Source organism: Accipiter gentilis, chromosome 9, assembly GCF_929443795.1.
Source record: "Accipiter gentilis chromosome 9, bAccGen1.1, whole genome shotgun sequence".
NCBI classification, from domain to species: domain Eukaryota; kingdom Metazoa; phylum Chordata; class Aves; order Accipitriformes; family Accipitridae; genus Astur; species Astur gentilis.
In genome coordinates this window covers 12,195,695-12,218,355 of record NC_064888.1, presented here as the reverse complement: position 1 = coordinate 12,218,355, position 22,661 = coordinate 12,195,695, and the positions used below count along the sequence as shown (strand labels likewise).

At 37.4% G+C, this 22,661-nt stretch overlaps 1 protein-coding gene and 1 long non-coding RNA gene across 13 annotated transcripts in view; one reads left to right on the top strand and one right to left on the bottom strand.

The window, feature by feature from the left end:
• The window catches only part of LDB3 (LIM domain binding 3), a 129,801-nt gene that overhangs the window by 32,772 nt on the left and 74,368 nt on the right, over positions 1-22,661 (bottom strand). For 8 of the 12 annotated variants that reach the window (XM_049810101.1, XM_049810104.1, XM_049810105.1 and 5 more), the window contains 3 exons: positions 18,553-18,722; positions 17,537-17,573; positions 2,644-2,679 (listed from right to left, as the gene is read on the bottom strand). In XM_049810101.1, the coding sequence (XP_049666058.1) occupies positions 2,644-2,679; positions 17,537-17,573; positions 18,553-18,722 (243 nt within the window). Of the gene's footprint in view, positions 1-2,643; positions 2,680-12,714; positions 13,637-17,536; positions 17,574-18,552; positions 18,723-22,661 lie in introns of those variants that run through there. The other 4 variants (XM_049810103.1, XM_049810112.1, XM_049810108.1 and 1 more) reach the window with 2 other exon arrangements.
• On the top strand, positions 390-16,624 carry LOC126042659 (uncharacterized). The gene is made up of 4 exons (XR_007507250.1): positions 390-670; positions 2,423-2,570; positions 14,084-14,172; positions 15,324-16,624. It is a non-coding gene; the product is annotated as an uncharacterized LOC126042659 (long non-coding RNA).

Below are 22,661 nucleotides of genomic sequence, written 5' to 3'. Positions count from 1 at the left end.
AAGAAACACACATATCTCTTTTCAGCTGATTTTCACCCATGAAAAGGAACACAGATCAGTAGCGGTTAAGAGGATAATAATGGTTAACAACCATAATGAGAAAACACAGCAAGAAACGCACTCGTAACATTAAAAAAAATAAGCGCAGATTACACTTCTTTCTCTCAGTAAAGTCCTGAGACTTTCTGTCCAAATAACAATTGAGTGGATTATTAAAGCAGTACTTGGTCTCCTTTACGTAATACATGAAGTTCTTTTTGTTTCAAATCCTCCAACAGATCTCTTGTAAAGAATGGAAAATATAGGGAACAAAAATAAAAATGAATAGGCAAAAATTATCTCTTATTGTAGCATTTGTAGAAAAAAAGTGCTGGAGAAGGTGTTTAGAGCAAGACATAACCTGTAAGAGTTTTGCATTTGAATATGGGAATGTTTGTAGAAATACAGTGAATAGTGTCAGCTGCTGTTTCTCTGCAGAAGGTGCTTAATGACTGTTGTCTCTATATTGTAGGTGCGATCCTTAAGAATGCCACTTAAAATGTCAAACCCACATGAACCAGAAGTTGCTGGAATTTGTAGAACTTAGACACTTGCCTTGTAGGCAGTGGGCATTTCCGTCTGAAGGAGTTAGAGTTTGTTATTGCCAAACCATTCCAAAGCTCCAAACGAGGTCAGTTTCGCAGTTACACATCGCAGTGTACCTTTGTTTACTGGATGAAGTAAGAGGGACTTTCTGGCCAGTCGTGACGAAACTGGCCTCCCTCTGACTTGTACCCGCTCCAAGCCTCACAGACCCCTTGGAAGCCACTGGCTTAGCATTGTCAGTGTTGGCATCCACGGTGCATGATTTAGGAGGATGCCAAATACTTGAGGTCACATACTGTGGCGCATGCGGAGTAGCTGTAGGCCTGGGTAACAAAGATTACAAGGGGATTTGTAAATGACGTATTTATTATCACATCACCAATTTCCCAGGTGACAGCAGGTATTTGACAGAATTCCAGCCACAGAAGCAGCTGATGGTTTCATAGAAGAAGGCTTGTTTGATTTTTTAGTGGTCAGAGATACATGTGCTTACTGCCTACTATAGCAAATAAAGCAGCATTTTAGAATGCCAATACCTGGCCCTTTAAGACAGCAGTTATTATTTATATGGAGTAAAGCCTTCAGGAAAAAAAACCAAAAAAAACCAAAAGTGCTGAACCTCATAACTGAAAAGTTAAGTCTAGGCTTAATAATGAAGGCTTTATTTTTCTGTCTTTTCTTTTTCCTGGAAGATTTATATCTGTAAATAGCCAGTGTCCTCTCTTTGTATCCCCAATTCCTTATGCCATAGGAGATCATCATGATATTGCAGATGAAGTCATGACAAATCTTGATAGCTTATTAGTTTATTACTGCTTAAGACAGGAAAGGCTTTAAGAATTAAAAAGGTACCTTGTGTTAAATCTGGAAACCACATTGCTAGGAATATCAAAATGGGACACAGAGCAGAGCTGTGATGATGATGGAGGTGGAAAAAAGCTATGGTATGACAAACCATGCAAGATTAAGGCAATGTAGTATGACACTAACACCAGTCATACATCAGAAATTGTTCCTGGGAAAATAAAATGAAATAATAACAATAAAAAAGAGATTTCAGTGGAGCAGCTGCATAGTCCTGTAGATGATGTTACACAAATGAAACTGCTAGTGAAATGCTAACGTGTTTCTTGGTTTTTTCAATTTAATTTATATACAGTTATACAGGAATCAAGGAGTTTAGTTCATTCTCTTGATATAATTAATTTAAAAAATAAAAATAAATTTTCCCTACTGTTCCAAGTGCCAGTTGCCATTGGTTGTGTCATTGGTAATGATAACGCTCACACTTTGATTTTAACTCTATGCAACCTTTGTTGAAAAGTAAGCAGTCTTATGAAAAACAAAAATAAAAAGTGGTTGCATGTTGTTTAGGCAGGAATCAACAAGACAGAGGAAAGCAGTGAGATAGAATTCTTTTCATGACAAACTAATAAAAGGCATTTCTTTGCTCCATTAAACATTGGTCAGATTCACTCAGGAAGTACCTGTGTTTCAGTACTTGTGTTTTTTAGTATATGAACTAATAGAAGACAATACATTTCTATATGTAACCGCAAAATGTGTTGAGATTCTTTGGGAGAAAACAACTTTTGAATGAAAGAATTTACTTACAGAGATACTGTTTTGAACGTCATAAACCATCAAGGATTAATAAAGATATGCAAGAATCTGATATATAAATGTTCTTAAAACCAAAAAGATAATCTTATTTGGATTTTAAAAACATCTTGAACAATCTAGACAAAATTTAAAGTGGAAATTGTTCTTAAAACTCCATCACAAACTGACAATACTCCATTTCAAGAACATTTGATAAAAGCTTCTTATTTTTCAGGTTTATAAGTTCCAAGAAATGTGATCCCTACCTGCCCCATCTCACAGAGCTTTTTGAAGACTACATTAGAAAGAAATGCCTAACAAAGCCACTTAGTTGAAACCTCTACATTCATCACTGCTCAGTGTACAGTTTTTGTGGTTTTGAGGTAAGAACAATATAAGGAAAGCAGAGGTGAACTCTGAATAGGAGGTAAGCCAAACACACACAGCAAACATTACCTGTTTTCTGATGCTGCAGAAACATTTTCCTTATCTCTGTGAAAGGAGGGGATGATACAGTATGAATAAAGTAAATGCAATTGCCAGTGGTTGCAAAAAAAAAAAAAAAAAAAGAACAAAAAAACAAAAAAACCCAAAAAAACCCCCCACAACCAAAAAACCAAATGGGGAGAAAGTAGATGGGTTGAGAAGAAATGTTTGGTTGCAAAAAGCATCCTAGAGTGGTTGCTCATAAATATAGCGGTGAGAAACTCTTCAGATCTCCAAGTGAAACCCACCAAATATGCAAGTTTACTGTATGCTTCTTCTCAGTTGCAAACAACTTTGTTTCGATATTAAAGTAAAATGAAAGAAAATTAAGTTACAAATTAGACATTGTATGTATGTATACAATTTCCGGCATAGTTTTGACTTTAAATTCCCTCTTAAAAGAAAGTGTCAAGAATATTCTGGCGGAACATATTCTGATGCCACCTCCAAGCAGTAAAAATAATCAGTCTTGGGCAGTCCTCCAGGATCCAATATTTTGAAGTGATAAGCAGTTAAATGGTTAACAAAAGTCTCATACAAGATGGATTATGTGTGTCTGGCATCACTTAAAAATTCTCTGTCCTATCCAAGTAAGTACTAATTTTCTCAATCTAAGTTGGACTAGAAACATGTGAAATCATTCCTTTGTTGAGGTAAGGAGTAAGTCAGCCTCAATTTCAGTGTAGAGAATTAGGCTGTTATTCTGTAAAGACACATACATGCTTACAAAAATAACTGATCAGTTTAAGCGCAAGCAATTGTGTATCTGTAAGAAGTTAAGACATAGGTATTCTCATTAAGAATAGAATCCTTCAACCTTAGACTCCTAAGTTGAAACTCAGTTATGTAAGATAGTCTGAATATTTAGCAATTTAGTGGCTGGTTGTGTCCTTTCCGATTTAAGGAATTGAGCTGAAATTTCAACATGTTTAAAGTTGAAGTATGCCAGATGAGAACATTTTTCTTAACTGGGTTCTTGGTTTACGAAACACAAAGCAAATGTCCTCATTTACCCAACTGAACCTTCTTTCTGAAAAGTCCTTTGAAAAAAAAGGAATACATGTATTAATTTATGTGAATGTGTTGGGATGCAGTCATTACCTTACATTATGTTAGGATGGCTTTTCTTAATATTTTCCACATAATTAGTAGTTCATATATTTCTATCTGTGTTTATGTATGCACACATATGTATATAAGTACAGTCACATACTCCTTCCTTAGTTTAGCTGCAATAAAGTTCTAAAAACCAGTCTGGTTTACATCAGCAAAGGTTTGGGCATAGGTGCTCTCTACCAATTTTTAAAACCTCTAACTAAAATGTAACCCCTAAAATAATATGAATTGAAGCCAGATTTTCAAACCCAGAAGCAGATCTGAAATGATCCTCAGGTGTGGGTGGCTGACTAAGAATGCATTTATGGTCAGAATGGAAGAACCTGTCTTGAAAGTAAATACCCCAATAAGATCAATCGGTTCACCACTCTAAAGCAATGAGAAACCAAACACTATCTTTACGGTAACCAAGCCATGAGTTCACTGGAACGTCAGGTATAGGAAAGCCAGGATGAAACAAGGTAGAGGAGGATGGATTAGAAACTGTGCGGGGGGTGTGTGGAGGTGGGGTGTGTTTGAAGTGTTAGTATACCAAGAGGCATAATCATGCGAGAATGTTAAAAACCACAGTCACAGCCTGACAAGAATAAAGCATTGTTTATTTCCAGTGTTACCAAATATTCTATGAGAAATTACAGTCAAGACCAAAAGGCAGGCAGGTGGGGTCAGGCAGAAGCAGCACTAGGCCTCTGTTGTTACTATTAATCTGGTCCAAATTTTTCTGCTCCACTAGCTGTGGCTATACTGAAGAACGCAGAAAAATGTCACTTGACTTTGAGGTCAGGATTTCACGAAAGCTTTTTCCATGAGTGTACAAGTATAGGCTAATGTTGAGCGACAATGGCAGGGGAGTTGTGAAGGTTAAAAAGAGAGAGAGAAGTATAGTAAACATACTTCCACAGAATAAAGCAAAGAAAAAGGCAGAGAGTAAAGGGAAAGATGAGCTCAAAGGCACACAATACTTCTTCGTGGTTTTGCTTCCAGGGACTATTTCTCTTCCCAGTGAACAGGAGTCATTCCCATTTGGCTAACAGTGAGAAAGGCTCACGAACAGATAGATGTGTCTCTTATGGGCAATACTCGCACTTTGAGGAACAGACTATTGGATTTTCAGCCTTTACAATCAAACATTTTTTGCTAACTAAATGCAGAATTATTTTTACTTTTGAGTCAAATACATCCCTGGGGCAGGCTCAGTGAAGCTGATACCTTCACAACATGAAAGAATTTGGCTCAGAATATTATGAGCAGTTTGTATCTCTGTGGCTACACTGGCTGCTCAAACAACTGACAGTAGTAGATAGTAGTTTTCAGCTATCTGGGAGAGATTTAATACTAATGGGGTTTTTGTCCACAGCCCTTTTAGTCTCCAGCTGGAATGGCTTTTGATAGAAAGGCCTTAGTCAATGACTGTTCTGAGAGAACAGTGCAACTCCCACAGATTTTATTAAATATTGGACATATAACTCAAAGAAGATTTATTTATGCCGTATACCGTCTTCCCAATTACACATTATATTATACAATAGAAATTATGAAATGTTTCCTTCTCATAAAAATATGCTACATGATAGGGTCATAAAGACAGAATGAATGAAATGATAGAGTTTTTCCCTCCCACACACTAGCAAGAATTATAATAGTTTGAGTAACGAAACGTAAAACTCATTTGCAAGCCAAGCTTGTGCGTGCTATTGGATACTAAAAAGAGCCTGAAGAAACTTCAGAGTTTCCAATAAATGAGTCTGAACTGTATGTACTGGACATTGGAATACTTTCCTATTCTATTTTATTTTTGGAAACCAAATGTAAAATACTCCCAAACAAACATGTACATGTAACAGGTGACCCGAGATGGGGAGCTTGTGCACCTTCCATCTACCTTCTCCTTGGAAAATAACAGATCTAGATTCTCTCTCTTGAATAGCTCCTCTCTGTTCCATTAAAGTGTTGTAGAGACAGAATCATTTAACTGTAATGAAGATCTGATAACATAAGGAACACTAGGCATCCCGAGAGACCACATGGTCCTTCAACTCTTCCCTGTCTTTCAGAACTGAAGCAATAAGTGAATACTATAATTGATTTTTTTTTCCCCTCCATATTCTCATGGAGCAAGACTATTTTTCTCATTTTACAGATGAGGAACTAAAACTTAATAGAATTGCTCACAGTCAAAAAGAAGGTCCACAGTAGGGCAAAGAACTAAAATAAGCTCTCCTGAATCCCAACTGAGTATTTAAAATATCAGCTCACGCTCTTTAATAAGAGATTATGGATTTTTTAAATAAATATTACTATTCAGTTTATCAGTATTTTCATGTATTTATCATCCAATAGTCTTCTGTAGAACCTGACAGATATATACTGGCCTTTTATCAAAGATTAAATAGTTATTAAGACTTACAGATTACAATTAAAAATTCTGTTTCTCTAGTAGTATATTGTGGATTTGCAGGACTTGTTCTTATTAGACATATAATAGCTTTCATCCTAACATGTACTTATATTTACATAAATGTATTTGCCTACAAATAAATTTTCCTTTTAAGAAGTCACAAAATAATTTTAAAAACCCAAAACTGGGACTAAAGTTGTGTGAAAGCTATTTCATAATTGCCTTCCAAACATTTTTGTCTCAAAGGCATGAGATGCTGACGCTGTTGGAAACTGGACATTGAGCTAGATTAACTGCTATTCTGTTCCAGTGAGGCTATTCCTACCTTTCTGTGTTTGCAGCTGAGAATTTTTCCATGGTCAGATAAATACAAAATTATTGAGATTGTTTGTCTTTTTTTTCCCCAAGCTATATTTTTGTTATTTTAACAAAGACACCATAAGACATACAAAGAAATCATAGGCAGTTAACTGGAGAGGACAGAAGACAACTATCATGCTGGTTTAGTTAAAACTTTAGCTGAGGATCAGAAAACAGAGGGGTAGAAGAGCTAGTCTCTCTTTTTCAGCCACTGTAGTTAAGAATGTGAGCAGCCCACGCCAAAACAATTGCAATATATCCTACTAGTATGTCTGCTTTCCAAAACAGGGAGATACGTCTCTCCCAGAAGGTATCCTGGTTTGTGCAGACAGTGCCACAGAACAGGAAAAGCATTATCATATATTCAGTGGAAGAAAAAACAACCAGCAACTCATTCTCAGCAAGTAGTATGGAACTCAAAGCAGCTCACTAAACCCAAAGCAAATACCTTCTGTGGATGCATTTTAGTGGCATCTACTGGTATGCTGTTATATTTAACAGTCAAATAATAAATGCAGCTGGAAAGACAGCAGCATCGGTGTTGGTGAAAGTTAAGATAACTCTTTTCCAAGACTGACATAGTGGTATTGGGCATGCAAGTATATGTACTCTAATTTATCTTATTGGTAAACACATCACTTTAATAAGAACAAAACCTGCAAAATTCTAAGTATGTGGTACAATTTGAGCTGGGCTATTTCAGATAATTATTCCCTATCTTGGCCTTAAGTGTGCAGTTGGATTTACCTGAATGGTTCCCTCTAGCTTTTTGTAGTCCCCCTGGTAAAGTGCAGGTATCTGCCACCAGGCACCTGAACACAGGATCCAGTTTTTCAGTTTGTATTTGTGACTATTATAGACAAAACCAATGCACAACAAGCTTGGGTATTGTACACCAATAAATTATTCCCCCTTCACTGAAGCATTCTTTCTCATCATGACTTCACTTTTCTCCAGGGAAGCCGAGAGAAGAACAAGAACCCATAGATCTCAATTTCAGCTGGTAGGTTTTTAGAGCTACTTTTTAATTTGTGCACACCGATGATAGGAAAATTCATACTTTCTCTACATGGTATTATCCTAAGTTTGAAGCTGCATCTGAAATAGACTAAAGTGTCTCTTCTATTCGGTTCCCAAACCAAATAAGTGGTATGAATTAGAGCAGTTGTCATTCTTTCAGAATGCAGATTACATTTTATTTCATAAATTCTCTTAAGGATTTTCTTACCTTCCCTCTCTCTCTTTTGTAATCATATAACATTCTGGGTCAACTAGAAAAGTGCTTACGTGGAAATGAGCTATTAGGAAGTTATTAGTATTTAGGGTAATTTTGCTGACATTAATGCAATTTAGAAGCAGAATAAAAGGAAGCAGTGCCACTGCTATGCTATCAGGCAGTTCTCCAGCTCACCCTAAACAAAGCTCTGTGAGCCAGTCTGATGATCCACAGACCACAACTGAGTACCTCCGGGTTGGTTACACGTGCTTGTGGGAAAGACTGCTACATGCAAGAACTGCTTTTTCCTTGTTGGACTGAAGGCAATGCAAGGGAGTACTGAGAGAGAGAGGTAGCATTGTGCACTGGTATCGTGGTTAGCCATGGACATCAGCGGAAGGATGCATATGAGAATCTCAAACGTTGCACGGTAGGAATGAAAGTGATGTTAATTTCTGCCCATGCAAAAGTTAACTGCTGGACAGGAACATGCAGCAGATTGAGATGGTAAAGACAAGATGTTAAATAAAGGTCAGTACACACGCATCCCGCCCCCTCCCCCAACTGAATCTTGAGGTTTAACAAGCTCTGTTAGCTTATGTGTTACTTTCTCTATGAACTATTTTGAGAAAAGCTTCATGGTATTTGCTGATTTCTTTTGGAGGCCTCACTTTTCCAATTTTAAGTGAGTACATTCAAGCAGTTACACTATACCTTATGGTCACCATCTTTGATCAATTGGTTCTACAGAGAACTGGCTTGAAAACAAGGAATTTATGATCTCTAAATTCATTTTTCCCTCAGAACTTTCAGGAGTATTTGGGGGAAGAAAGACATTATGTTTGATCAATTTTCCCTTCTAGTTTCACTCAGAATTCCATAGAGACAATTGAGTTATTTCACTATTCCTCTGTTTTTGTCACTCTTTAGGTGCTAAAAGGTAAGTGGGGATCAGAATATATTAAACTGATGTGCTTATTAGTCTTTATTGCAGTTATGTTCCTTAAATGAGAAAGGTACCTATAGAAATCTGCTTTATTTCATGGCCTGTCGTGGAAAAATAAGGTCTATCTTTCAAAAGGATTTTGGTAATCCGATTAGCACACAGATAGGAAGTTTTTGGCAATTGAGCAGGTCAGCAATGCTGATCATCGGAAGTTCTGGCAAATGAAGGAAGGGGATTAAGGTGCCTTAGCTTGTCTTGGAGGTGTCAGATGGCTTTGATAAGCAGCAGTAGAGCAAAGAATGTTATTGTGCTTGAGAGCAAATTTTAGTTGATTCATTTACGTGTATATTGCAGAAAGCTGTTGATTAAAGGCTAACTGATTAAAGTCATTATCTGGTACTACCATGTACCATACCAAAATTCTAGCTTTTTAACTTTGCAAACTAAATTTTTTTGCAAGTATCCATGTATTTTTTGATACATGTAATAGTCCCAGTCACTGAAACTCATGGTAGACACTGCAAAAGAAGCCACAAAATCAACTTAGTCCCTGTGAGAACCTGAGTGCACAAATGAAAAAATGGTGTCACCTCTTCTGCCCCTGAAGAATGCTTCAGACAGCTCTGTGATACGCAAGAGTTGGACTTTTCAAAAGTGATAAAGTAGTCCCTAAAATAGCTGCTACTGAAGATATACTCCACACAGCTGTGCATAATGAGAACGAAACGGCAATGAGGTGAAAGCGACCTCTATATTTGTTACATAGCAAAAACTTACTCTCCTTCCCATGCAGGCAGGCGTGAAAAGAGGGAGGCAAGGGAAGGAGCCACAGAACCTTTTTCCTTTTGTAATTTTTTCATGCATGAAAGGAAGAGAGGTCAAGTTCTCATGCCTGCTTTCCTAGGGTCACACACTAGCCAGGTCCCATCAGCACACACTGCATGCAGTCAGTATTCCTGCTGCAAACTAAGCGCTGTAGGAGGTGAGGAGGAGACCATTTGAGTAGAAGGCAAGACAGCAGTATTCAGGAAACAGGTTAGTTTAGATCAAACGGTCTTATACCACAGCAGAAAATGAGCATTTCCCTGTGTCATAACCAGACAAGCAGATTTACCTGGAAGGCCTTTTGGTTTTGATTTCCTACTGGCATCAGCTTTGCTGTGTCTTCATTAAATGCTTATAACACTATGCTTTACTGGCAATATTGGGAAGGGCAAGGGGTTAATATCACTGTCCACATCCTGCGTTTTACTTGATTTTTGGCACAGAGGCTATTTAGAAAACAGTATTGTCACCAACCATTGTCCTCTGCTCAGCAGAACAGTTATGGTTCAAAATATATTCATCGTGGGACAGATACACCTGCCTATCATCAGTGCTATTTTAAAGCATTACATGACTCATCGAGTCTTCAGTCAGGAACCTATTTTAAGCCTCACTGTCGTTAACTGAAGCTAATTTTCCTAGGCAAAACAGCAGATGTCTGCAAGTGGTCAAGAAACACTGCAAGAAGGGATTGGTCAACCAGAAGCAACAGTGAGATAAGCCTGGACATATCAAGAATAGGGTATAACCAGGCCAGACTTGACCTTTCGCTAGAACAAAGCTAGTGGTTTCTTAAAGCTGTTAATGATTTCTTATCAGGCCTAAGTCTGCTACACTCTCTAGCAATGAGATGTAGTAGAATGACAAATCCAGCCCAATTTCTCCACCTTTCAGAAAGTCTGCCTCCTACTCAGGAGGGAAAAAACAAGGCCTCTTAATAGTTATATAAAGAAAGATCTGTAACATTCATTTTCTGGGCTTGAAGATCACCATGACAACATAAAGGCAGATTTTTTGAGGAGTAAGAATTAAGGAGTTACTAGTCTAAATATAAAGAAGAAACGGGATAGAAAAACTTGACTGACAGTTCAATTAACAAAGTCCATCACTTGGGAGAGTTTTTTGAGATGGACTGGACTAAGCAGTAGAAATATGCTGTAGTAAACACTCTTGCCTTAGGGATTAATGACAGCACCTTCACAAAAGGTCTTTTATCATTGCAGAAGTTCCAAAAGTTACCAGCTACTGAAGATTTTTTTCCTATTACTTTTTTTTTTTCTGTAATTACTTAAAGAATTGAAATTCTACAAGCTTGGAAAGTGTTTAGATTCTATTTTGTATCCTCCAGGAAAAAAGGATTAAAACTATTTCTCTATCAGATCACATGGTTTATATGCACTGAATTTTTATCATTAAATCCACTGAAGCAGAGCTAAGGGAAAGGGGCTGCTTAATTACATCTGTATTAATTACATATCTGATCAAACGATGCTTTTCTGATTATTAAAAAATACCTTTAAAAAAACATTTAAGTGTAAATGTTGAGATATAGTCTAGACATTTTCTTTTCCATTATAGTACATGCACTAGGACTATTTGAAACAAATAGTATCTGTATTATGTTCATAAAACATTAAGGATACACAATTCCTGCTTAAGTGAAAACACTGTATTATTACTTATTCAGAAAACCATTTAACTTGGTTGAAAATTAGAACTGCAAGATTTTTTACTTACATTTACGTACATTTGATGTTTATGAAAAAAGTTAATTGCCTATTGATATTTTAAGTTCTATCAAAATTTCCCATATATAAATAAAATTCTCTCACTCTGAACCAAAGTTTGATCTTAGCAATATTCAGGAAAAGTTAAAATGTTGCTCTTATTTCATGCAGTTATGCTGATTTTCCACAGGCACTAATAAGATGGCGTGATCAGAATCTGTTTGTGTTCCCATAAGGGAAATGTAAATGAGTGTTGTATATTAAATGGCATGCCTACTGAATTGCTATGGTCCTTATCTAAGAAAAGTGAAATGCATTTTAGAAGGAACTAGTGCTCATGTACTCTTAAATAATATTAAAAAATTACTTTTTTTTTTAAAGTATGATACCTAGATTATTTTTTTTCCCTTTAAACACTCCAGTATTTGGCTGATTCATGCAAAATCCTCCAAGAACGGTAGCTTTTCCTTCCTTCTATAACACAGAAAAACAATGGAAGTTTGCAAGAACTTTGTTCTTGTATGGACTGCTGATATAAATTTCGGATGTTTGGAAGCAGCAAGAAGTGTAAGAGTTTCAATCTAATCTCATGCACTCATCTCTTTGAACAGAATTACTGCTACCAGGTAAAGGTACCTAATTTGCAGTTTATGGATGTTAATGAAAAAAAACCCCCAAAATATTGAGGGCTGTAGGCCGGGCTGCCAACAAAGTCAACCTTCCATTGCAGAGACCAGTGTTTTACCACCAGAAACTTTTGCTTCAATCAATGCTAAGGACTCCTAAGGCAGATTGTTGAAGGCTAACATCAACTGTTTCTATGGAAACCACAATCAGTTTAATTTAGTTGCATTTTTTTGTTTCCTTTAATGATCAGAGCATAAACTAGAAAGGGAAGTGACATTGCTCTTGCTGTACTTCAAACAGAAAATAGAAATATTTGGGGGCCTTTGGTATAGGTTTGCCATATCTTGACTGACACAGCTTAAAAGCAAAGCATTGTTGTAATGTTGAAACAAAAAGATCCCATTCTAAGCACCAGCAATGTCTCAAGAGCCTTTGCCATGGGCACAAATTAATAATTATTGCCAGAGAACACACATTATTCAAATGGAAATACTAAATGATATTAGTAATAGGTTGTCATCTGACATGTATTAATTAGGCTTTGTTTTCATTCACACCTAGTACAATATTTGTTCATTTCTGTTGTTGTCCTTTCAACTGCTTTGTCAGGTTTATTCCAATTCAGATAACTTAAAGGTCAGTAAGAATTACTGGATAGATACTGATAGATACTGAATAGAGGAAAGCTTTTTGACTAAATTTCCTATTGTGGAAAGAAAAGTTCTTCTTTCAGTAGTCAGTTGAAGCAGTTATTGGTTTAAAACAGAATAAAGTACTGTGTAAAACAGGCACATAATTATTTTAGTTTTAAAACCTTTTATTTCAGATAAAGCATGCTGCTATATACAGAAAAAATGTGGGTCAAAACAAGAGCAATACAGAATGGGCAACATATTCCTTAAAACTTACAAGATGCTTCTAAAAACTTCAGTGCACCAGTAGTACTATATATTCTTCTCACTCCTAAATCACCTCTAGCAAAAGTAATTTTCTCACAGATCCTGAGCAACCACAGCTATCTATCTCTAGCTTTCATATAATGACAAATTCAGGTTTCCAACAGAAAACTTACAGCAATGGTTTCAGCAAATGACTTCTACCAGTATAATATATTGAAGAAATATAACTTCACATTGCTAATATCTTATTTCAAACGGCATCATTCAGCTATGCAAAGTATGTTGTACATTTAGCAAAGTCTAGGCCAGGCTCAGTCAGTTTTCCTTTTCATCTTTCTTTCTCCTACTTAATTATCTTTACAGCAGTAAAACTCAGTAAGTCTCATTCCTCTTCCCCCTAAAGAAATACTGTCCATAACTTCCCTCTAATTTTCTTCTAGAATCATAGTCAAGAGAGTACCATAGTAATGCTTTCTTGTATACTGAGTTATATTTGATATAGTAAAGGACAAAAGCTAATCTACTTTATAATGAAGAACATGAGCTGGGTGTATCATTAGCTTTACTTTTGGTGACAGTGAATAGATAACAGGCTAACAACAGATATCTACAGAAGACAGGCACTCCGAGAAAGTCCCTAGCAGTAAGTGTTTTCTCTGTGTGTGCGACACTCTTAGGCCCTAACTCAGGACAGCAGTTAATTTTTTAGTGTAATTCTCTGTCTCGTGTATTTGCCTGCTAAATGTGGGCTTTTAACTTTTAACATTAAGGATTTGCGCTGAGAGGCCGTGATGCCAGTTGCGCAATTTGGCAAAGCGTGGGCTGTTACGTTCCGTTTCAAACCTTTCCCTGTGGCGTGAAGAAAGAGAGAGAGAGAAAGAAAGACAGAGACAGAGAGAGACATACACACAGAGAGAAGAAAGAAAGGAGGGAGAAAGAAAGGGGTTAGGGACCATGGCTACCACTCCCCTGCCTTATAACTAGGGCAACGGCAATTTATTTGGATTTTTTCCTCGGCTTTCGAATCAGCACAAAGAAGGCTGTGTGATCCTTTTTGAACCATGTATGAAGGGTTTTTGCAGTTGTTCATTTCTGAGAAATAACTTGATATAACTTCATATTCTTTGACTTGTGCTTGGTATTACAGGGCTGCTTTTGCTAGAAATGCAGTGTAATCCCCTTGTTTTCCTGCCAGTAGATTCTCTCAGCTTCTCCCTCCCTCCCCCGCAACTGACCAAAGTTAATTCCATACAACAGCAAAATTAATGCAAATATTTTCCATTCTGTAATACCTAGGTCAGCCTATATATATCCTGCTGTCCTTCCTGTAAGGACCATCAGCCATAGGTTTCAGCAGTACTTTTCTGTAGCTTTTCTCAGCATAGGTGAGTATAAGTCTTGACATTTGCATAAATATTTCTGGTCATTTGTGTCAAAAAGCAGAATATCATGGGATCTTCAAAGCACAGTTCTGTGAAGTATTGGCCACCTGCTGTGAACACCCCTAGCTACCTTTGACTGCAGACTGGGGCACTCAAGCAAGCTGTAAGCACCTGTCAGGATTTAATCTTTTTCTATATGTTCTATAGTTTAAATTCAGGTTTTGTAAATAAAAGTAAGGAGGAGGGTGTGGATGAGAGCACAGTCAAGAAGAAGTATATCAAACAGAATGGAAAATAAAATGTTCTTGTTATTTGCAAAACTTATCTTATTCACTGCAAACAAGGTAATTTTCCCCTCATTATTTACACCCAAAATGCAAGACAATTTTGTTAACATAGCAGAACTTGAGAGTGAAACCAGAAAAACAGAAATGAACAGACTGGGCTGGTTTTACTCCTCAGGCTGAAGAAGGCATGAAACAATAAACAGAGTAAATGCCAACAAATTCACTGATATTTCTTAGTCTTCTGTTCCTAATAACAGTGTCATGCAAGTAACAGTCCTAACGGAGTCTTGATGTATGACTTCTCAAACTATTTTTTATGCTTTTAAGTAATTAAAAGATGTAAAGTATTCCTAGCTGAAATGGTGAAACTTCATGATGGCATTTTTTCAAGTTACATGGGAGCACACTAGCTACAGTAGGTCTTACCTGAAATTTAAGAATTCCCTTACTGCTTTAAAGATATACCCCTCCCTTCAAGGAAAAGGTATTCAGAAACATCTGTTTGGCTTGAAATGAATACCATCTCTCCGGAAAATATTCCGTAACAATCAGCACAATAGCAATGGAAAGTTTTCATAGCAAGTTATAATCTTATGTGTGCCTTCAAAATAGCAGTAGCATGAGCAAAGGACAGTCATGCAATTAGCTCATTAATATTAACTGAAAAGATTATTCTGCCACCTGAAAATTCCCAAGCTTTATGGGTTCTGCTCAGAGCATGTCATGAAGTTAGAAGCAGAAATCTAGAAGTGACTATTTTTGTGTAAAACAGTTCTGCCAAAAATAAGCTACATGGTTTTTTGTTTGTTTTCAATTTCCCCCCCCCCCCCAAGTGTTTGGAAGAAACCTGCTCACCATTTCATGCAGTTCTTGCTGACTACACTGAAGAGCCAACACAAAGAGACAAGAGAAAGCACCAGGGACATATCCCTCACAGCATGCCCCGAGACCAGAATTCCCCACACAGTGAAATCTCTGGCAGTTTAAATTTTGGAACATGAAGGATTCTTCCAGAATGCCAGCACAGCATGGGATTAATGCAACGCTGAATCTGGCAAGACTTAGGTTCCACAGTTCCATGGAAACCTTTTGCTTTCGGGAGCCCAGGAAGCCTTCCAGGTGATCCTAAACTGCAGGCATGGAGAAAGGTGTGGTTGTACAGGCTGCCTGGAGTAGATACTGAAGAGGAGTTTCTACTCCATCATGGTGCTGGAAGATTAGAGTTAAAGCATGGATTCTGTGCATCTGACACAGGTCCTTCCATCCTTTACAAAATCAAGAGTGGCGGGGGCCTTGCCGAAAGGTTAAACAGAAGGGGTCCTATAGGCCTCAAAGCGTAGTATATGATGGATGCACGCGTAACTAGGGCTGTTGCTACGAAATCTGCAGTGGAGTATGTGCAACATTTGAGGTAGGTACCAAGCCACCACGATGGGGCAAGCACTACCAGTTAGGTAGAAGGGAGACCCCATTTCATTCCTTGCACCAGAGCTCATGCCAATTGCACTGTACCCATAGAACTACCTAGCATATGTTCCCTCCTGCCTCTACTACCAATGAACGCCCTTAAACCACTTCAGGTAATATAGCTGTGCCTAAATATACCCATAACCATAACTCTCCTTGTGAAAAACAAAAAAAAAGGGTAACACCATGATACCTCAACATGGCAGAAAATGCACAAAGCACAGTGGATGTAGTCATGTACTTTAAGTTACACTGAATAGAATGTGCGATTTACACATGTTGGTGTGTTAGTAGATAATTATTTTCAACGTATCTGTTACCATGTTAAGTTTCCAATATCTAGTATTTTCCAAAGCCACAGACTACAGCTAGAAAGATTATTTCTTTAAAACAACATATTACTCTCTGATGTGTACAGGGGACTGTTAAGTTCAGCACAACACTTTAAATCACATCATAATAAGGATTTGGATGTGTGCTATTACATCAAAACAGATAATGCACAATACATTTAATAAGAATTAGGCTTGCACATTTGAGGGAAGAAATAAATCCCTGAGGGATGTAATGTCAAGCCTGATGTTCAGGCACCTAGCCATGAACTTTGGTGAACTGCAATGGAAGGTTTATAGCAAACATAAACTGAAAGCATACTTGTATTTTCACAAGGAAGATGACAGACATCTTTCTCACTGATTCAACATTTGTAACTTGCACTGTGATCAAAAGCTCAAAACCTTTATAGAAGCCACATGGCAGTAAAAAAAAAAAAAAAAAAAAAAAAAAAAAGAAGTGAAAGTGGATTGAGTATCTAACATCACAAACCCAGCCAGAGGCTTAGAGTAGCTAACATGATACAGAGATTTGAAGTATGCAAACAGAAAATCAGGCTTGCATGCAGGATACTCCGATTCAACTGCAGTTTTTAAGCTCAACATAAGAATCTCTAATAAATCTATTTCCTGTAGGACAACATAAGATGATGATAAATCTTTAATTCCTTATTATATCTCTGAACATATCCACTTTTTCAGTGGTTTTGGTAGATCATATTAAACAAATACGTTTATCCACTAGCAAAAGCAGTCCTGTGCTTCCATATTCTACAAATTTGGGTTGTATTTATTCCAAAGAAAACATATGCAAATAATTATGGATATGGATGGAAACAACTCCTTTACTGTATCATTTCAGGAGAATCAAAATGTCAATCACAGGGTCATCCAAATAAATTGCTCACAAATTTCAGTGCTATCACAACATTATGTATTTTCATCCAGTTACACAATCAAGTAGTTACACAGGGCTTGGTCTTAGGAACTCACTGCATTCACATACCCAGTAAAGTACACAGAAGTTGCATGTGCAGAAAGCTTTCAGATTTGAATACACACTTCAGAATTTTGCACCATCTTTCCTGAAAACATGCTAATTTGTTATTCTTTTCATTCAAATGGCTCTCACTAATAGCATTTTAATTTTAGTGATTTTTAAGTAAATGTATTAGACTAAGACAAAAAGACGATAATGTACATTCAACTTTAATGCTGTTTTAAAACATTATTTGGTTATCAGTAAGGAGAAAGCCATATTTTTCACAGGGAGTTGCCTACCTTGACCTCCTCAGGGCTTCTTCATCTGGATCTTGCACTGCAGGCAAAAAAATGTTGCAGTTAAGAAAGGAAGGAAGGAAAGAAGTGGCTTTAGGATGATAAGTTCTTTAGAAACATATCAAAAGCCTATTTAAAGGTGCATTCACGCTGACTTTGCAGCAGTGGATTTCGTAAGAACAGCATGAAGAGGAACAGCTCCCTAGAGCCAGGACAAAGGATGTTACTAGGAAAGTAGCTATTACAACTACTTTCTCATTCATTTATTAGCAGTGTTTCACAGCTGTAGGCAATGATTCTACAGAAAGGGCCTGCTGTTTTGTAGGAAAGCATGAGAGGCAGCAGCAGATTCATGTGAGGAGGAAATACTAAGTATTTCCCCGTGATGTGGGAAAGGTCCCTGAACTTCCTTCTCTCTAGATCAGAAACAAGCTCTGAGTTTAGTACCAGGTGGTCAGAAAAAAACATTTCCATAGGCCACAAGCAACAAAGTTCAAGCTCCCATGACATTCATAGCAGACCTAGGTTTAGATAACGGGGCTGGCAGAACCATAGGTTCAATACAAATGGTGGTCCATGCTTTTTTTGACCTCCAGAAGTCACTTCCATAAAAGACTGTTACAAGAGACGTAAGTTGTTTATGTTTTCTTCTAATGAATGGACAGCTTTGTACGTCTAGACTGCTGGAAAATGAAAGATTACACTGCAGAGATTTGATTTAATTTGTAAGAAGAACTATGGGGTCCCAAATGCTCTTTTACTGTATCGTCTGTTATATTTTTATGGTGAGAACCCTGGCAGATCAAAGAATTTTCTCCAAAAAGCATGAGGTGAGATTGAACACTGATTTCCTAGTTCCCTCAAGTTAGATACAGAGTTCTCCAGTCTTCGCCCTCACTGACAATGACTACAAGCTGGATGTGAGTCTTCCTTGCATAGCAGTTGCTAATACTCAGGTAAGAAAATAAAGACGTGAATCTAAAATCAGGATGAGGGGGATGTTTTGTTATTTGACTTACTGTACTCCGTTCCAGTCATCTGGGCAAGGATGCGGAAAGACTTAGACTGCAGATTGGCAGAACGGCGACCCCAGTCTTCGGTTTCATCTTCAGGCTTGTTCTGAGTTTTAAGCACAGCCTGATACACCGGAGAGGCACTGTCTATGTGAGGATCTTTAATGGGAAGGCTACTGCAATTCAGAAAGTGAAACATTGTGAAACAGGACATGGTAGCTTTCATCCCAACCTCTCTCTGGTCTTACAGCTTCTCATCCAAAGTAACAGCAATCCAAAACACAGCTTTGAAAATACAACTTTTTTTTAAAAAAAAATGCATAGATCAATTTTATGTGAATTAAGAATGCTATGGCTCATTCTACCTTTGAAATGGCCTGTTATCATTCAAATCTGCATATTCAAAACAGTGTGAAAATGCTTGGAAATGTCTGTTTATGATTCCTCAGCCAATGCAGCCACAAGCTTACAGTCATTAGAATAATGTGTGGTGATAAAGGAGAGTATGCCAAGCAAAAACATGTATTTCTCTGAGCATTCTTGTCCGATACTGTTTCTTATAAAAACAGCTTCATGTTGATACTGTTTTATGTTATGTCTTATTACAGTTTTGGGCCAGTGTATTTTAATGTTGCAATTAGAAATAAAAACCATATTTCATTATAAAAATAATGTGGTAGGCTTTTATAGCTTTTTCTAGAGATGATTATTCCTTGCCAAACTCTGAATTAAACTTCCAGCTGCCATAACTCTGGATTCATTGTCTACTAAACATGTGAAGTATGAGAAGTCTAGACTTGTACTCAAGACTTGCACATGTATTTTGTACCTGAAATCTTTAACAGCAGATTGTATCTCAGAGTCTTACGACATCTCTAATCACCTTGCAAAATGATATATCCAGGAAGAAACTTCCAATTTTGCACAGCTAAAGTCAAAGCTACAAAGCTCTGTAGCACAAGCAAGATAACCTCTCTTTGATTTATGATGCAAGCTGGAAACAGACTTAGTAACTTAATAGCTTTTTTTTCCCCCCCCCTGCAAAAATAACTTCTGCATAGCATACAGTTAAAATTAAATATTAACAGAGATGCAGAAATAATATGCTGGGGGGGGATGATGACTGCTTGGAGTAACCTGGCTCCATGACTTCTCTAAATACAAGGTCTATTTTTGAAGTGATTTATTGTAACAGCTTTAACTTTCTATTCCATATAGAGCTTTGCAAGCAGCATGCTCAACTTCACGAAAATTGAGAAATGGCTCTGTTAAAAGTTAAGGGCCATTTGGTCCAACTAAGTCACTGCTATAAAGTTCCAGGAGCAGTCACCTGCTATAAAAGTTGCTTCCTTTGTTCAGGCTCAAAGTTCGTGTTCTCAAAGATACCACTGCAGAGAAAATCTACAGAGAATTTGGGTTTGTGGTTTGAAAGCCTGAGAGGAATCATGAAAAAGCCAAGAAGCATGTCTGATATCCTACATACAGCAATAACATACACTGTAATAAAAAATACTGCCAGCTAGTGCCTTAAATATCATTATTTTCCAGCTGACACTCCTCTTCTTCAGCACTGCATGATATACGCTGTTTTAATGGATTTGCACGTAACAATAGCATGGGAAGTGTTCTTCAAGTGAGACTGCAAGGGACTCAGAAACATGATGTGTGCTTATATATTCTATGGACCCAAAAGCACCCCATCTCTTTAGGATTTTTTTTTTTATTAGAGGAGTATTTATATTCCTCATAACCCCCAGTATATGCAAACTTCTCACTTTTTTGAGGACCCAGCAGGGTACAAAACCCGTTTTTTTTAAAAAAAAAGCATAGATCGTATTTTTCTTTTATATGTTTCAGCACAATCACCTACATGATGGAGCACAGCTTAGCAGAAAGCCTGACTCTTCAGTTTAAGCTCCGCCCCAAAACATAAAAGTTATGTAAAAACTCTCTCAGCGTGGAAGATGCCCTGTAGGAGGAAGCAGCATTTTCCAGCTCCTGTTTTAGCTCATGTTGCCTAGACCACTATCTTTACAATATCTAAACACTAGCAGGCATAGAAGGCATAACGTGGCCTTGTTTATTTTGGGAAGGGTGTGCCATCAGTGGCTTCCACTGGTGTTGCTCCGATGTGCCCCAATGGACAAATTAGTGCCACGTCCTTCTTCAGATGGAAGGTGGAAGAGAGAGCAGTAGCCTTTCTCTTCTGGCCCTTCATACACAGCAGAAGGGCTTGCTGAGGCAGGGAAGCAAGTGCAGAAGCGAGTTCTGCCTTCCGCTCACTTCATGCAGCAATCGTCTTCATACGGAAAAGAGATACTCTGTAATGCCAACAGTAAGTCAGCAACCCCCTTGTGACTGTTCTGCTGCCACTTCTCACTTTTGGCTATGCTGAAAAGTTCTGTCGCTCTAAAGGGTCCAGTTAGAGTCCGCTTCTCAAGTTCCCAGAGGCACTTCAGGCCTGTGTCTTAGTCCTGACTAAGCACACAGTACCTCGCCCTGTATCACTGTCACAGGTGGCTGCCTGGTTTTGGTCAACAGTTAACTTGATATCCCCAGACTTACTTTTTTTAATCCTGCTGAAGCTTAAAAAGCTGCTGTGATAGCAAATTTCACAGCTGCGGACTGTTGTAGCTGGGACAATAAACCACTGGATAGCTCGTACTGCTAATTTCAACCATGGGCTACTGTGGCAACAGCAGCGTGCATGTCATGGACAGTTCAATAAATCCTCTAGCTGAAATGCTTTGTTCTTATATTATGACCAATATACAAAAAAGCAGTTTAAAAGTGTATGTATAGATATGCCATTAGCTCAAAGATAGTTAAAAAACGCTAGAGGCTGGGCCGCAAATTTCACAGTAGCAATGTGTGGCATTAATATGACATATTAATTTCCTTATGGTAGATGATTAAGGCAGGAAATGGAGCTTCGTGAATTAACCTTCCCTATCAGAGTGGAACACGCTCATATAAATTTAACTAAATTAATGCAATACATTGGAATATTTCCAACTCTGTCTTTAATGCAACAGGCCTTTTCCTTTTTTTAAAATCATAATTATATTGTAGATGAGTAACTAGGACTTATGAGCCTGGAAATATAAAATAGAGCGCATCGCTGATTATGAGCATTTCATAAACCTAAATGTGACAGTTGATTCTTACAGACAGCCTAAAGATCCACATAACCATGTTAATACCTCTGTTATATCTCTTCTTAATTTAATTTTTTTTCATCTGGGTGTGTATGTGCAGAAATATCATCCATCTTTAAGCATATTACTTTAAATTGATGTTATTGAAAAAAAAAAATTCTTTCCAAATGCGTTACAGCTTTTGAGGGTTTTTCATATTATAGCCTAAGGTATTTTAGTGGGATTCAATTAAAAAATGTCCCCCTTTTTCACATCATCATACAAGTCACACATTATTAACATTAAAACAAGTTTAAAGACAGTCACACCTCTTTGAATAAGTAGCAATGTGATTTTTTTTTTTTCCTTGGAGTTCATTATAAACTATGGTTTACCATGTGAATCACTCCCTGGAGTGGAGGAGTCAGTGGTCAGATTTAATTAAGTAGATAGGAAGTAAAACCTTAGGAACACTGTAGTGTTCTACCCCTGATGTAGACACACAACAAAATATTGTGACTTTGGATATTAGACAACTACTAAAAAGAAGCTCTAAGAGGTAAAAAACCCCAACTCAACAAAAAAACAGTTCATGCAGACTGGTAAATTATCCAGCCAAGTTGCCTTATGGTAGAGGACACATGGGACTCGAGTTTGTACAATCACATTATTGATTCTGCTACTAGAACTGTCAGATCTTAATCCTGATAAAGTTGTTGGATTTATGTCTACTTACATGACTTGTGAATTTGGCTAAAACTGCATAATGGAATTTAGAAGAGGTTTGGCAGAAATGTACTTGAAATGTACCAACCACGTGGTTTTACTGCAACCAACTCTTGGTTCTTGGTATAGCAAAATCAATTAAAACAAAGCAACATAGAGTGAGAAAAGATATAAAGTCAGGGCATTCAAATTTTTCTACCTTTAAGTTCCAGCATGAGGTCTGAATAACTGCAGTATAAATAATTTATATGC